At 45.6% G+C, this 14,377-nt stretch overlaps 1 protein-coding gene across 1 annotated transcript in view; it reads right to left on the bottom strand.

The window, feature by feature from the left end:
- AP1S3 (adaptor related protein complex 1 subunit sigma 3) overlaps positions 1–11,940 on the bottom strand; it is a 51,864-nt gene extending 39,924 nt beyond the window's left edge. Inside the window, exon 1 of the mRNA XM_082658948.1 lies at positions 11,823–11,940. Within this exon, the coding sequence (XP_082515074.1) occupies positions 11,823–11,825 (3 nt within the window). The 5' untranslated portion in view covers positions 11,826–11,940. The remainder of the gene's footprint in view (positions 1–11,822) is intronic.
- Positions 11,941–14,377: the final 2,437 nt, after the last annotated feature.

The raw sequence follows: 14,377 nt of genomic DNA, 5'->3' as shown, positions 1-14,377 counted from the left end.
GTAAAACTGATGTTTAATTATAAATCTTTCAAGGATATTACCAAAAAAATACCACTCCAAGATGCTTTGGTCTATTCTATCTCAATAAAACTGGGAAGAAAAAAGAAGCTTTGGAAAGAAAAGTTCTATTCTGGTTGTGATTATTTCACAGTTAATTAAAAAAGGATTTGTGCCTTTTTTTTTTTTTTTGGTCACTTTTTCAAGGTCCAAAATTTTTAGCTTCCGTGTCTAAGACTGTAGTACAGAATATAATTCTAAATTGGAAGTGTATTATGGAAGCATTCATGTTGTAAATATTTGCTAAAAACATAATGATTATTGCAGTTAGTTATCTTAAATATTCTGTTCTTGAGCTCTTACTGATAAAACACAATTGTCCTCACTGGTTATAAAAAGGAGCTCAGAAAAATGAGATTTAAAAGCTGACTTTGTTTAAAAGTCTTGACATAATTCTTTTTAGAAAGATTTAGTGGGGTCTTTAAAATATCAATGTTTTGATCCCAAAACTGACTTACGTGCAGCAGAGATGGCGCTAACGCAAATTTTATTGGCATAATGTTTGCTAAGCAGCTGCTCCAAAAACTACATCCTATCATGATTTAAAAGGCTTTTTTTTTTTTTTTTTTTCAGTACGCAGGCCTCTCACTGCTGTGGTCTCTCGCGTTGCGGAGCACAGGCTCCGGACGCGCAGGCTCAGCGGCCATGGCTCACGTGCCCAGCCGCTCCGCGGCATGTGGGATCTTCCTGGACCGGGGCACGAACCCGTGTCCCCTGCATCGGCAGGCGGACTCTGCGCCACCAGGGAAGCCCTAAAAGGCATTTTTGATATTGATTTTACTAATAAATATGGATCAACATCAGTTAATCAGACAAGCCCATTATTACAAAGCAAGTCACTTTAAAAAGGTTTTTTCTCAGACCAAAAGTTATTTGTCTTACAATTGACACAGGATAAGTCTTTTACCAAATGCTTTACACAGGAGCAAGAGTTGAAGTTTTCACATTGGTCCATTATGTTTTAAAATATTTTATTCTTCAATAAGTTTAATGGTTTGAATTTTAACAAGCAATGACATATAGCTGCTCAATAAATAAATATATTTGGCCTGAATTTCCTTAAAAAAATGACTATGGGTGTTAACTGGACTTATTGCAGTGATCATTTCACAATATATACATATACTGAATCGTTATATTAGTTACACCTGAAACTAATATAATGTTATATGTCAGTTATATCTCAAAAAAAACTTTTTTTATAGCAATTTGGCATTGCCCCAACACCCAAGCTCATGATCAGGAGGTTCGTCTCAATAAAGAGGAAATAAAAAAGAAAAAATTATGCAAGATAAATTCAAGTTTTTCTGAGATATGGGTGTGGTTGTTCAACTTACCTACTATAAAAGAAAATGAACATAAAACTTTAAAGTTCACTTTAAAATCTTTCTGAACAGAAAACAAAAAAGCCAGACCTTCCTGAACTGTCCTCCCAACAAATGACAGGGAGAAAATCTCCTCTGTCATTCAACAGCCTCCACCAACGACTCCACTTTTTCTCGGGAACTAGGTTTCTGCGTGTGTATGTTTCCCAAACTGATTCCCAGATGCAGCCACGCCAATCTGCTTGCAGGCCCTGAAACACGCCTTGTTAGAGCGCATCTCACACCCCATTCCTCATCCCTCTCCCATGCCCAAAATATACTCCTCACCCAACCAAGTCTATAACATCCTTTCAGAATCTCTCATAAAATGTACACGTCCCCATGTACCCTATCCCATCCCAGCTACATCTCTATTTTCGATATTCTTGAAAGAAACGTGCAAGTTGTACTGTTTCTGTTTTCCCTCCCTGTGGGATAAGAAGCATACTCATTTCTGTCTCCTTTATATCCCTTAATAATCTCCAATTCCGGGTACAGACCACACAGTGGGTATTCAGTAAATGTGTACCTATAGCAAAATAATAATGCTGTGCTTCTTTTATACCTGACTTGATTGAAGCCAAAAGTGCACTTAAACCTGTGCCTACACACACACACAAATAGATGCGTGAGCAATGCAGCGATTCGACGTAAAGTTCCATGAGCTCTGTTGGTATGGCCTTCCTGGTACGTGACAACCCCACCTGCAAGCTGCACTTACGAGGAGCCCAGCTCCTGATCAACAGCAACACAAGGACATAGGGCTCAACAGTTCAGCGTCAGGCTTGCCCTGCTTCTGGATCTGACACGTGCAGAAAATAAGGTACATTGGGTTTGGAGAGGCATATGACTTTCTTGTAGCTGATTACAGACTGTGAGAGCCAGAAAGGATTTTTAAGGTTCTCTCTCACCTCAAGTGACAGCTGAAGACTGGCCCCGGGAAGTTAGGTAACATGGTAAATAAAGGTCATGGTTACTGGCATAGCTGGGTACAGGACCCGGATCCCCTTATCTTCCAGTCTAGCAATCCTTCCAAGCATCATGCTCCTCTTTCTAGTGATGTCTGTCTTCGGCTGCTATTAAAATAAGCTTTCCTTTTCAAAACATTCATTAGAGTGATGGAGGAAGGTAACAGCAATTGTTTCTTAGAGATACACAAGGAAACTAGCCCACTCAGAGACAAAACACACGCACACATCCCTAAACACACCTGCAACTTCAGTAACATTGTTTCTTGGCTGCTAAGAAGGCAGCCCATCTCCAAAACTATGCAGCTGAGTGAAGTGAGGCTTCTCCGGACTCTGGACAAGCCTCAAGCTACTTTTGACCCATTTCCCCAAATGCTTAAGTAAGATATTAATTTTTTTTAACTCTAAAATAAAAAGTTTGTCCTTTTTCGTTATCTGTAAAGTCAGTGAGAAATGTCATTCCTGATAATACTGGATAAAGAATTTCTTAGTGGGGTTGACTGGAGGGCAGAGTTAGAGATGGGGGAATCAATAAGAAACCAGTTTGGACTTCCCTGATGGCGCAGTGCTTAAGAATCCACCTTCCAATACAGGGGACACGGGTTTGATCCCCTGTCTGTGCGCCACACTACTGAGCCCACATGCCACAACTACTGAAGCCCGTGCACCTAGAGCCCGTGCTCTGCAACAAGAGAAGCCACCGCAATGAGAAGCCTGTGCACCGCAACGAAGAGTAGCCCCCGCACCCGCTCGCCGCAACTAGAGAAAGCCCGTGTGCAGCAGTGAAGACCCAACACAGCCAAAAATATAAATAAATAAATAAATGAAATAAAACTAATTAAGAAAAAAGGTACATCTTTAAAAAAAGAAAGAAAGAAACCAGTTTGTCATGGTAGACCTTCAGCAGGCCCTCCTTCAGGACTTACATTTTCTTAATACCACCTTTCCGTATTGTCTACTTATTAACCCCTTCCCACTCACATACATACCAGACACACACACCCTTTTCTGAAAAGCTGGAGGCAGGGTCACCTGCTCTTCTGGGGCTCAGCCCCACGACTGTCTCTTCCATGAGCCCCTCCCATGTCCTCCTGCATGGAATTCCTGCAGCAATTATGTAATCTGAACGACATACTTCACAGCTTAATTATCTACTCCCATACTCATCTAGGTTTGCTATGCATGTGAGAAATTTCTTCCCAACAACACAAGTTTCTTGTAATCAAGAAACAGATCTCATACTTGTGGGGTTTTCTTTTCTAATAACCTCCTTGGTTAAGAACACAAGGATTAACAAATGAAGAAGAAAAAAAAAACCCTGAAAAGTGATTCATGTACTATTTCTCCATTTATCATTTCATCTGGACAAGGTAATCAACTTAGGGTATATCAACAATAGCTGTTGGTGGTTTAATTTTGTCTTATAGTCAAGATGTCCCTAATTAGGTTTTCTCCTGGAGTCTTTTGAGAGGCAGACTGGCCTTTGGTTCTGTTTCAAATCATTCGAGGAGGAAAAGGTCCTAGAAATAGGGAGCAGAAATTCCAAGCAATTTTCAATTCGCCTTTGAAGTCGAATGAAACCTTAATAACTTGGGACCCCATTCATATTTCATAGTGATGCTTATTTGATCTTTCTTAATGTGAATTTTTTTGTGTCCAGGAACAACTTGCTATGATTACTATGCTAAACTCAGCGCCCTGCATCGTAACGATCACTTAAACGTTTATTAAGAACCTTCCTTTTTCTTCCTATTGCAGCCTATACTCCACACTCATTAAAAATCTGTCCCTAGGACCTTTATACCTTGACAACCATGCCAATGGTTGTGCACAAAATTTAAGAGGTGGGAGATTGCCCATCCATCACACTCTTTGAAAATTCAGGTTCAATCTGACAGACAGACCTGCCTTGTTATATAGTCAAGCCTCCTCTTTTCCCCATAATTTTTTACAAAGATTGTCAACGTAGATTAGATTTTCTGAATTCTTAAAGTATCCAAATCGTGAGGCCAAACAGACTTAGAAAGGTAGGACTCATACACAGGACACTTTGAATTGAGAACCTGACTTCTCACAAAGAAACTGGAGGCAAGCAGTTGTTTCAGAAATAAAAGGAAAACGTTCTATACACACTCTGACTTTAGAATCACATTTTCTTAAATGTGATATTACAATAACCCTTATCTTCTCCCACCTCCCCAATATCTGCAGTCTGTGATATTTTGTTTCTTTGTTTCATCCGTTCAAATAAATTTCTCATTAAAAAAAGAAAAAAATTTAAGAACTATTTTTAAGTTTTTCATTAGCTTTTTCCCATCTCCCTTAAAAATGTCCTGGCTAACATTTATGGAATGTATGCCAGGTGCCAGCCCCCGAGCTAAGGGTTGAACTGGATTGGCTCATTCAATCTTCAGGGAAATTTAGGAAGTGGGCCTGGTTACGAGAGCAAAGAGCAGAGCCTCCCAGATCACAGAGCCTGCACCCAGGAGCCCAGGGCCCTCTGCCTCACCACCACGTCACACCTGTATCCCACATCTGCCTTTAGAAATGAGCACAGGCAGGCTTCCTGAAACGCTGTAGGCATGTCACCTCCACAGGCAACGTGTATCTCAACATTTACACAACAGAGATGTCTCCTCCAACAGCACTTCTGCCTCCCGAGGAAGTTTTGACACTTAAAAGAAACAGTCATCTTTTTCAGGCCTCTTGTAGCCTCACCTGCATAATGAAAAGTTGCTGCCCTGATTTTTTTTTTTCAGGGAAGCCAAGAGAAGCTGGAGGTGGGCAGCAGACACTGAAACTGGGGGCTGAACTATTCAGTCACAATCTGAATCTGGTACCGGGCTTGACTGGTCCTCCCTGACTCTTTCAGGGACAGAACTTCTCAATCTTGCTAGAATGTTCTGCTGTCTACTGAATACAGTGAGGCCAATTCTAGTTCATCTGACAAGCACCTCTGTGCTTTCATGGTTCCGTCCTGTGAAGTGACTAGCAATATTATTTTACCTTTTTACCAAAAGTTTTCAGAGTCGCTGAAGTGAGAAAGATGGATCACATTTTTTTCCCCCTCAGCTAGTCTCGATTCTCATTCAAAAGCAAGGTACAGGGCTTTCCTGGTGGCACAGTGGTTGAGAGCCCACCTGCCAATGCAGGGGACACGGGTTCGAGCCCTGGTCCGGGAAGATTCCACATGCCGCGGAGCGGCTGGGCCCGTGCGCCACAACTACTGAGCCTGCGCTCTGGAGCCTGCAAGCCGCAACTACTGAGCCCACGTGCTACAACTACTAAAGCCCGCACGCCTAGAGCCCGTGCTCCGCAACGAGAAGCCACCGCAATGAGAAGCCCGCGCACGGTAACGAAGAGTAGCCCCCACTCACCGCAACTAGAGAAAGCCCGTGCACAGCAATGAAGACCCAGTGCAGCCAAAAATAAATAAAATAAATAAATTTATTTTTTAAAAAAAGCAAGGTACAAACAGGAGTCCTGGAAGCCTGACCAAGAGCCCAAGTTAAAGAGAATAGAAGAGAGAAAGTGTCTGTGTGTGTACATGTATGTGCACATGTATGTATGTGTACATGCATGTGTGTGTGGACGTATTGTAAGGAAACTTCTGTTTCCATCCCAATTCCAGACACATCCAGGCTTAAGAAGTTACAAAACATAGGGAAAAACAAAGCAGAGTTTTGCTGGAGAAGTAATATAAATGGGAACATTTTTTAAGTCATTTTTCATATAATTTAAAAGGTGCTATGTTCAAATACAAAAAAAACCTGAGATGTCTAATAGAACACACAATAAAAAGTGACTCTTTTTACAACACCAGATGCTTAGAGCCCTTCCCAGAAACAATCACTGTCTCTAGCATACCCTTCTACAAGTTTTCTGTTTATTTGCAGGTTTATCTGTGTCATCATTTTACACAAATTTGTCTAAGCTGACAAATTATACCACACCTGACAATCAGGGCAGACCCAGGAAGAGCTGGGGAAGCCATGGCATCCCGTGCCCAGGGCTCCATTGGGACGTGGACAGAGGCAATGAGAGCAGCGGAAGCACTGACCTAAGGATCTAACCTACAGCAAATGCGGGGAGCGGATACGGCTGAGAACTCCCCATCCAGTCAGAACTGGTTCAGGAAATGACCAAGTACAGTCCAAGCCAGCCGGACGAACGGCCCACGACCTCAGGACAAGAGGGGAAGGGGTGGCAGGGCCTGACGTAGCCACCAGGATCGGCACTGCTTGGGTCCCCATGCCACCTGCCTGGGAACCATCTACAACTTCCATGAAGCAAGAATGAGATGATGACTAACCACTACTTTATAGTATAATCCTCTTCTGTATGCTTGATACAAAATACATATTAAGAAAGTTTAGAGAACTTCCCGCCAAGAACGTGGGCTCCAGGAGAGCAGGAGAGCTTCTGGCTTCTTCAGTACAACCTCTGGGGCCTAGATCCAGGGCTGGCTTTTGTGGACACCAGAGCCCTGGGTTCACAGAGGGAGCACCCCTGATTTAACGCTCTGCTGCCATTGGCTTGAAATTCCCAATAAATTGTGAATGAGGGATCCTACATTTTCATTTTGCACTGGGCACCACAAATGATACAGCCAGTCCTGCCTGGAACACTGCTTGTCATAGGGCAGGTGTCCAATTTATTTGTCAAATGTACACATGAGTGAATTAATGGAAGTTGCCTGAAAACATGGGTCTACAGAACAAACTCAGCCTCCAGGCCAATTCTGGCCCTCCACCTGTTTTGGTAAATAAAGTTTTATTAAAACACAGTCACAGCCATTTGCATCTTGTCCATGGCTGCTTTCACTCTACAGCAGAGAGGTTGAGTAATAGTGACAGAGACTGTAAGGCCCAGAAAGCCTAAAATATTTACAGTCCGGCCCTTCACAGAAAAATGTTTCGGACACCTGCCTTAGAACACTGTCTCAAATTTCTCTTCCCAAATAATTAGAACTGCAGAAAAGGCAGGTAGACTTGTGAGACCTGGAGGGTCAGCCTTAAGCAACTAGCCATAAACGAACTATATCTTAGGTGTTTATCTTTAAAGTTTCTGGGAGGTTTGCCTCTTGGACCCAAATACATTGACGTTTTAATGTAAAAAAAAAAAATTTTTTTTTTTTAGTCTATAATGAGCTGGATGAGTCGTTTTTACCCCTGAAGGTCCCCCCTCGACAAGGGCGAGTATACAAAGGGCAGAAGCACCACAGTTTGTACTGTGGCCTTAGTTCCTCCTCTTAATAGACCCAGTGTAGAAGGAAGGCTAGCATTTAAGTGGCCACTGAACCTTGCCACACACCCATCGCTTCTTACCGGCCCAGAAGCCCTGCTACAGAAGGTCCAACAAGGACATTAAAACTGGAATCCTGCACGCCTATGTTCTTGACTGAATGTAATATAGGTCTACGCCCCATCGCACTGAGGGACTAACAAGTGGTTATATTATTTTTCCCCAGGCAGTTTTCAGAAACTATTTAGAGAGCTATTTCAGAACCCAGCTCTACCTGTTGGGAAGTGTTCAGACTTGGGACTTCGTGGGAGATTTTTTGAAGGCCAGCTTCCTCATAATGGTCAGTGGCATTTCATTTCTAAATGAAACAGTGTGCAGTACCCCCTTTCCACTGTAAAAATTCTTAATTTATCCCACGTTAGCAACCATGCAAGAAGTACATTTTCTCTTGCTAGTCAGAGTGCTGGAGAGACAGTTTAGTACACCCCTGAGAGGATTTCAGGGGTGTTTGCCTCTGATCTCTGCATACATTCTTTTACATCACAGGATCTGGAAAGGGAGCTTCTCCTGGGTAAAGAGCTAGAAAACAATGAATTCCATCAGAGAAAAACAAGATACGTGAGAAAGGGAGGCTGTAAGAGAGGCAAGGGGACTTTCCCTGGTGGCGCAGTGGATAAGACTCCATGCTCCCGGTGCAGAGGGCCCAGGTTCAATCCCTGGCCAGGGAACTAGATCCCACATGCACGCCACAACTAAGAGTTCGCATACCACAACCAAGGAACCCACATGCTGCAACTAAGGAGCCCGTGAGCTGCAACTAAGGAGCCCACGTGCCGCAACTAAGACCTGGTGCAAACAAATAAATAAATAAATATTAAATAAATAAATAATTTAAATACAATGGTGTAGCTGCTGTGGAAAACATTAAAAAAAAAGAGAGAGAGAGAGGCAAGGACAGGCCCCAGGAAAGAAGGAACACCAGTGAAATCTCAGCTCACTCGGAGAATCTCTGTACAGTAACAAGAAAATAAAATTGAAAGAATGATTCATAGAGATGTCAAGGAATGCTAATCTTTGGGGACTCATACAGGAACTTTCTTTATTTGTGTTAGGGGAAGGGGTGACTTTATCCATTATGTCTTCATCCGTAATAAAATAATTCATGGGACCCAAAAGGACAGACATTGGAAACAGTGGGGCAAATACACAATCTGCTGACCACTTCCTGCCAGCTGTTGTCAATAAAATACCACACAAAAATTGTAAGCTGCTGACAGTATTTGTCACAGAAACCAGTAATGGGAACTCAGAAGTAACAACCCTGGGGAGGGGTAAACACAAGTCTCACTGGTGCTGTTGGGAGGCCTGTGGGAAAGGTCTGTTGTGGGTGAACCCTCTTGGGAGAACTGAACACCGCACAGGGTCTCTTCCCAACCCCTCAACCCCACAGTAAGTGCTGGCCAGCAGCCCAGACCACGTCTCAGTGGAGGACGGCGCTCGCTACTGCTGCCATAATAGGCTTCCTCACTCAAGCTGGAATTCAAACCACCAAAATAACAATACACACTAATCACAACTTACTTAAGCGTCAGACAATAAAACTGATATACTGGGTGCTGGAGAGGGGTTCCCAGCAGGATCTCCAGGTTCAGAGTTAGATTATCTCCACCCTCACCCTCTCGGCTTCTCACTGTTCCTACTTCTCTGTAATACAGTGAGATTATGATGAACATGGGAAACTTGGAATTACCCTATTTAGGAAAAGGAAGCATTCATGCTGTTTCTAACATAAATTCAGATAAAGAAATAACTTCACAGTTCAGCTTGGTAAGGTGAATTTACTGTATGGTATTGTAAATTTAAATAGAGAAACATTTCAGATACTTGCTGATTCACTTAAAAATTATAATCAACCTATTACACATTACCAGAAACAACTCTTTGATGAACAGTAACAATATTTTCCAAAGCAAAAAAAAAAATATTAGTGAGAAGAGTGGCACTGTTTTACTTTTTGGCAAATTTCCTTAATGTCTGGCTCAATAGAAGACAGCTGGACTCTGCTACCACTTTTGCATTCACTCTGTTGCACTCTCGCAGGTCACGTTAGCCTTGAGAAAACTTCATGTACAGTCATGTAGGAATGAACGTGTAAAGGGCAAATAATATCTCTACGCTGTTATGAAAATCGTTTTGGCCTTGTGGACCTCTAAAAAGTCTTGGGGGGCTTCCCTGGTGGCGCAGTGGTTGAGAGTCTGCCTGCCGATGCAGGGGACACGGGTTCGTGCCCCAGTCCGGGAGGATCCCACATGCCGCGGAGCGGCTGGGCCCGTGAGCCATGGCCGCTGAGCCTGCATGTCCAGAGTCTGTGCTCCGCAAAAGGAGAGGCCACAGCAGTGAGAGGCCCGCATACCAAAAAAAAAAAAAAAAAAAAGTCTTGGGGACTCCTAAGTGTACCCAGCCCACACTTTGAGAACCACTGCCTCATGAGTTGGGAACAGTTATTATCTCCATTTTACAAATGAGCAAACTGGCATAGAGAGGTCAAGTCATGGTCCAAGGACACATTGTTGGGACAGGTCAGAGCAGATAAAATACAAAGAGCATGATACCCTCATTTGGTTGTTTGTTGCAAGAACTGACTGAGATCATGAAGGTAAAGCGCTGAGCATCCTCCTATCACAGGCACTCAATAACATCAATATTTCCCATTGGGCTAGATCTAGTAGAAAAGCCAGGGAAACCACATTTCTGATCAACTCATCACTTGCCACCAGCAAGAAAACATAAAATTCCACTGCAGGTGTTGTCCAGAGCGTGGACCCTACACAAGCTCTCGGGTTGGAAGATTTTTGCTACTCAGAAACTCCAGGGCCTTACTCCACCTTCCATCAGGCAAAAAATGTGGCGGGCTGCACACATGTTACCTTCTCCCTTGGGAAACCTGAGCAAGCCAGGAGAGCTGCTCCATTATTTACAGCCTCCTTTTTTCATCACGCTATATTTACAAGGAACCCTCAACACACAACAATGGCGCCTCCAGTCTGTGCAGCCAAACCTCTCCTTGGAAAGCGTCTGTGGTCTTCCCATCCAGGGGCTCGGACTCCACTTCTCTCCTTGTCCATCAACTTTCGTAACCCAAATGGCCCTCCTCCTCCTGCCTGTGGAGGGTACTCAAGCCCAGAGTGCAGGTCACTTCTGTTCCTCCTCCGATTGGGAAGTGAGCTCAGCTGGGAAAGTGAAACTCGTGCAGTTCAGGCCACCGCACTTTCAAAACACTACCCTAAGCAGAAGGCAAGAACAAGAGGTGCCTGAAGCTATTGCTTCCATCCAAGTGCAGGCAACCAGGATCTCTCACCTGGAGCACTGCAAACTGGTCTCCCTGTCTCCACTTCCACACCTCCTCACACACGTTATCCCAGGCTGCTCTCCACCAACAGCCAAAGAGATCTTTTAAAAGTATAGAAGGGATAAAGTCAGTTCTCACGCTTAAACCGCTCCCAAGGCTCCCCCACTCAGTGGAAATAAAATCCAAACTCCTTAACTTGGTTTATTAGGACCTGCCTCGTCTGGCCCCTGCCTACCTTTCTCGCTACAAGCAAGGGTTCCTTCTCTCTGGCCTTTGCTCTCTCTGCTCCCACTACCTGCAGAGCTCCCCTAGGACTTCCAACAGCTCAGAGGTCACCTCCTCAAGGAGGCCTTCACTGCCTGCCAGCTCTGCAGCTGCCGCCTCTCCATCCCTCCATCCGGTTGTACTTGAGACTTTAGAGCACTTACTCTCGGAAGTTATCTTCATTTTACTGGTATATTACTCATCTCCCTCCTTCCACATCGTCCTCCTAGAAGGTAAGCCGCCAATAGCAAGGACTCCACCTGTTCCCCGCGACATCTCCAACCGCCTGGCACCGCGCCTGGCACAGACTAAGCGCTCAGCAAACGGTGTAATGAATGAAGCGGCAGTGCCCGAGAGTCCCAAGCTGGCGTCCCTAGCGCCCCGGGCGCATCCGCACCGTCCGGGCGCCGGGACTACAGGCGCGGGCGGGCCGGGGGGCTGGGGGACCGGCGGGGCGGGACGGGGCTGCTCGCCCACCCGGCCGCGCGCCCGGCTCGGCGCAGCAGGTGCCTCCCGGGAGCGCGCACACACACGTCCGCCCTGGTCCGCGCCGCCGCCCCGCTCTCCAGCACTAACCATGGTGGCCGGGCCGCCGCCGCTGTCCCCGCGGGCGAGAGACGAGCGCGGTGGACTCGAGGGCGAGAGGCGAGCGAAGGAGCCGGTGCGGCTGACAGGTGAGGTGCCCGCCTCAGACCATGGCTGCTTCCCACAATGCCCTCGAAGCGAAAGTTTGCAGACTCCTCCCCGCGCCTCTGCCCTCCCTCCCCTCCGGCTCCTACCAGCTCCCTCCCTGTCCCCTTCTCCCGCTCCTCCCTCCTCCTCCTCCTCCCTCCTCCTCCCGCCCCGCCCCGCCCCGCCCCGCCGCAGCTGGCCCCGCCCCGCGCCACGTGGGCTGCCCTAGGTGCGAATACACCTGGGCGCGCGCCTCCCCCTCCAGCCTCTTAGGCCCAGGCGCCGGGAACCAGAGCCCGCGGGATCCGCACTGAGCAGCCCCGCGCGGTGAGCGCCGAGGGGGCTGCTTTCCTGACTCTGCGAGCGAGTGTGTCATTCATTCATCCCACAAACGTTGATCAGACCTGGCTAAGAGATCTCCCGAGACACTTGCGGGAAGTGTCACTGGTTGTCTCATCCTAAACCGTGTAAGGCGGGGAGCGTGTGGCAGATCTGGAACTCTGCTGGCCAGAAGCGATTTCTTGCCTCGGATTTCTTTCTTTTCATATATATATACATATACACACATATTCATGCATTTTATATATATATATATATATATATATATATATATATATATATATATATATATATATATATCTGCAATCCAAGGGCATAGGTCATTTTAAACTGGCCCGGTTTTAAGAGGTCTCTCCTAAGACTGGCGTGGAGCCTCTAATCTCTCTCCTCCCCTTGGTTTTTCTTAAGTCTGGAGTTTCCACCTGGGCCGTTAGGAGTCTCCAAACCCCCAAGTTGTAAGCAGAGTTATGAGTGCATTTTTATGTTCGTTTGGGAGAGTCGTTTTTATCAAATACCTAAAGAGATCTGTGACCCTAAAAAGGTTAAGAACCTTTGCCTGAGTGGTTTCTGGAAGCCAAAATTGGTGAAAATCCTCAGATCCGCCATCTGCGGTGTGGTCCAGCCCAGGTGACCTGGAAATAAGGGAAGCTCCGTCCATCTGTGCATTGATGCCACATTGATCAGTGCTTTCTCTGTGCAGAGTCCTACAGAAGGAGGGTGGGAGATCCAGCTGGGAACAAACAAGCGCTTTCTTCTGAAGCTTATAATCTCTTGTGGCTCAACAAATAATAAACAAATAAATAGATCATTAGAAAGTAATGAGTGCTAAGTAGATGAGAAGATTTCCAAGAAGATGAGTACAGGTTTCTGGGACAGGCACAAGGGAAGCTACATTTATTTAGCTGGGGTGTCAGGGAGAGCCTCCCTCTGAGAAGGTGACATGAGATGTGGAGGTGAGATACCAGTGCACTGAAGGAAAAAAAAAAAAAAAGAGTTGTCCTTCTCAAAAGACCCCAAAGAGAGCCTCTGTGTCTGGAGTTAAGTGAGAGGAGGTCAGAGGGTGGGCAAGAGGGAATGGGTCTTCCCTACCTTAAGGCAACCCATGCACTAAAAGCCACCAAGACAACCCCAGTCTCCAACCTGGAAATTCTCAACTAGAAGATTATTTAAGCAATAATTGAACCCCAGACTATGGGATGATCTGCAATTTACTGTAAATTTAGGAGAGCTGCTTTCTAAACTAATTCTACCCTCAGGGTACATTTTCTTCCTTTTTGGGCATTTTGGCTTCGGTCTAAACTTTGTGCCTCCTCCTTTCTGTCCGACTTCAGGGCAGGGCCCAGCCCTGTCCCACCCACCTTGGCCATTCTGTGAAGCTTCTTCTTTAAGGATTTTGTTGCTAGTGGAAAGAGATGGCAATGCTAAAGGTGAGACTTTAAGCTATAGAAATCTCAATGCTCTTGTCATGACAGTTAAGTAAAAGATAAAAGCAGAAGAAAGTTCCCTTACTGTATGGCCCAGGTTAGGAAAAGCTTGGTTCAAGAATAGGACCATCCTTTGCCTTCCCTCACGACCTTGCTGCGATGGGCAGAGGACACCCTCCTGAGCTTCTGCCCCCTAATGTTCTTCCCTCCAAATTCCCACATCACAGCCAAAATCACCCTCAGGGCAGGACACTTCACATAGGTGGTCTTATCTGGGCTTCAAACAACCTGTAAAAGAGGGGGTGCTGTGCCCACTGTACAGATGAGAGCCTGAGTCTCAGAGGCGGTGAGACCAAGGCAACCATAGACCAGGCTAATGAGGCTGAGCTGAGCCTACAATCAAGGCACCAAGGTGAAACAGGAGGAAAGGAGGCAGGGCACAACCTTTGAAAGAATGACATAGCCCGAGGACATGACATAAACTGATTGGAACCAAATGGGTCCAAGATGGGAGACAAATTGATTTCCACTAGACCTTGAGCTTAAGTATACGCTCACGGTAACACATCAGCACGCTAAATGACATGCCCACAGGCTCCATGACAGTTCCAAGACCGACTATAAGGATCAAAGAGTGGGCGGTGGCCCAATTCCTGGAAATCCCCGCCCCTTCCTGAAATAGCTGGAATACTCCTC

The sequence above is a fragment of the Grampus griseus genome (genome assembly GCF_964374135.1).
Source record: "Grampus griseus genome assembly, chromosome: 7".
Lineage (NCBI taxonomy): Eukaryota > Metazoa > Chordata > Mammalia > Artiodactyla > Delphinidae > Grampus > Grampus griseus.
Note: the sequence above shows the minus strand (reverse complement) of the source record. Positions and strands in the feature narration are given on the sequence as shown.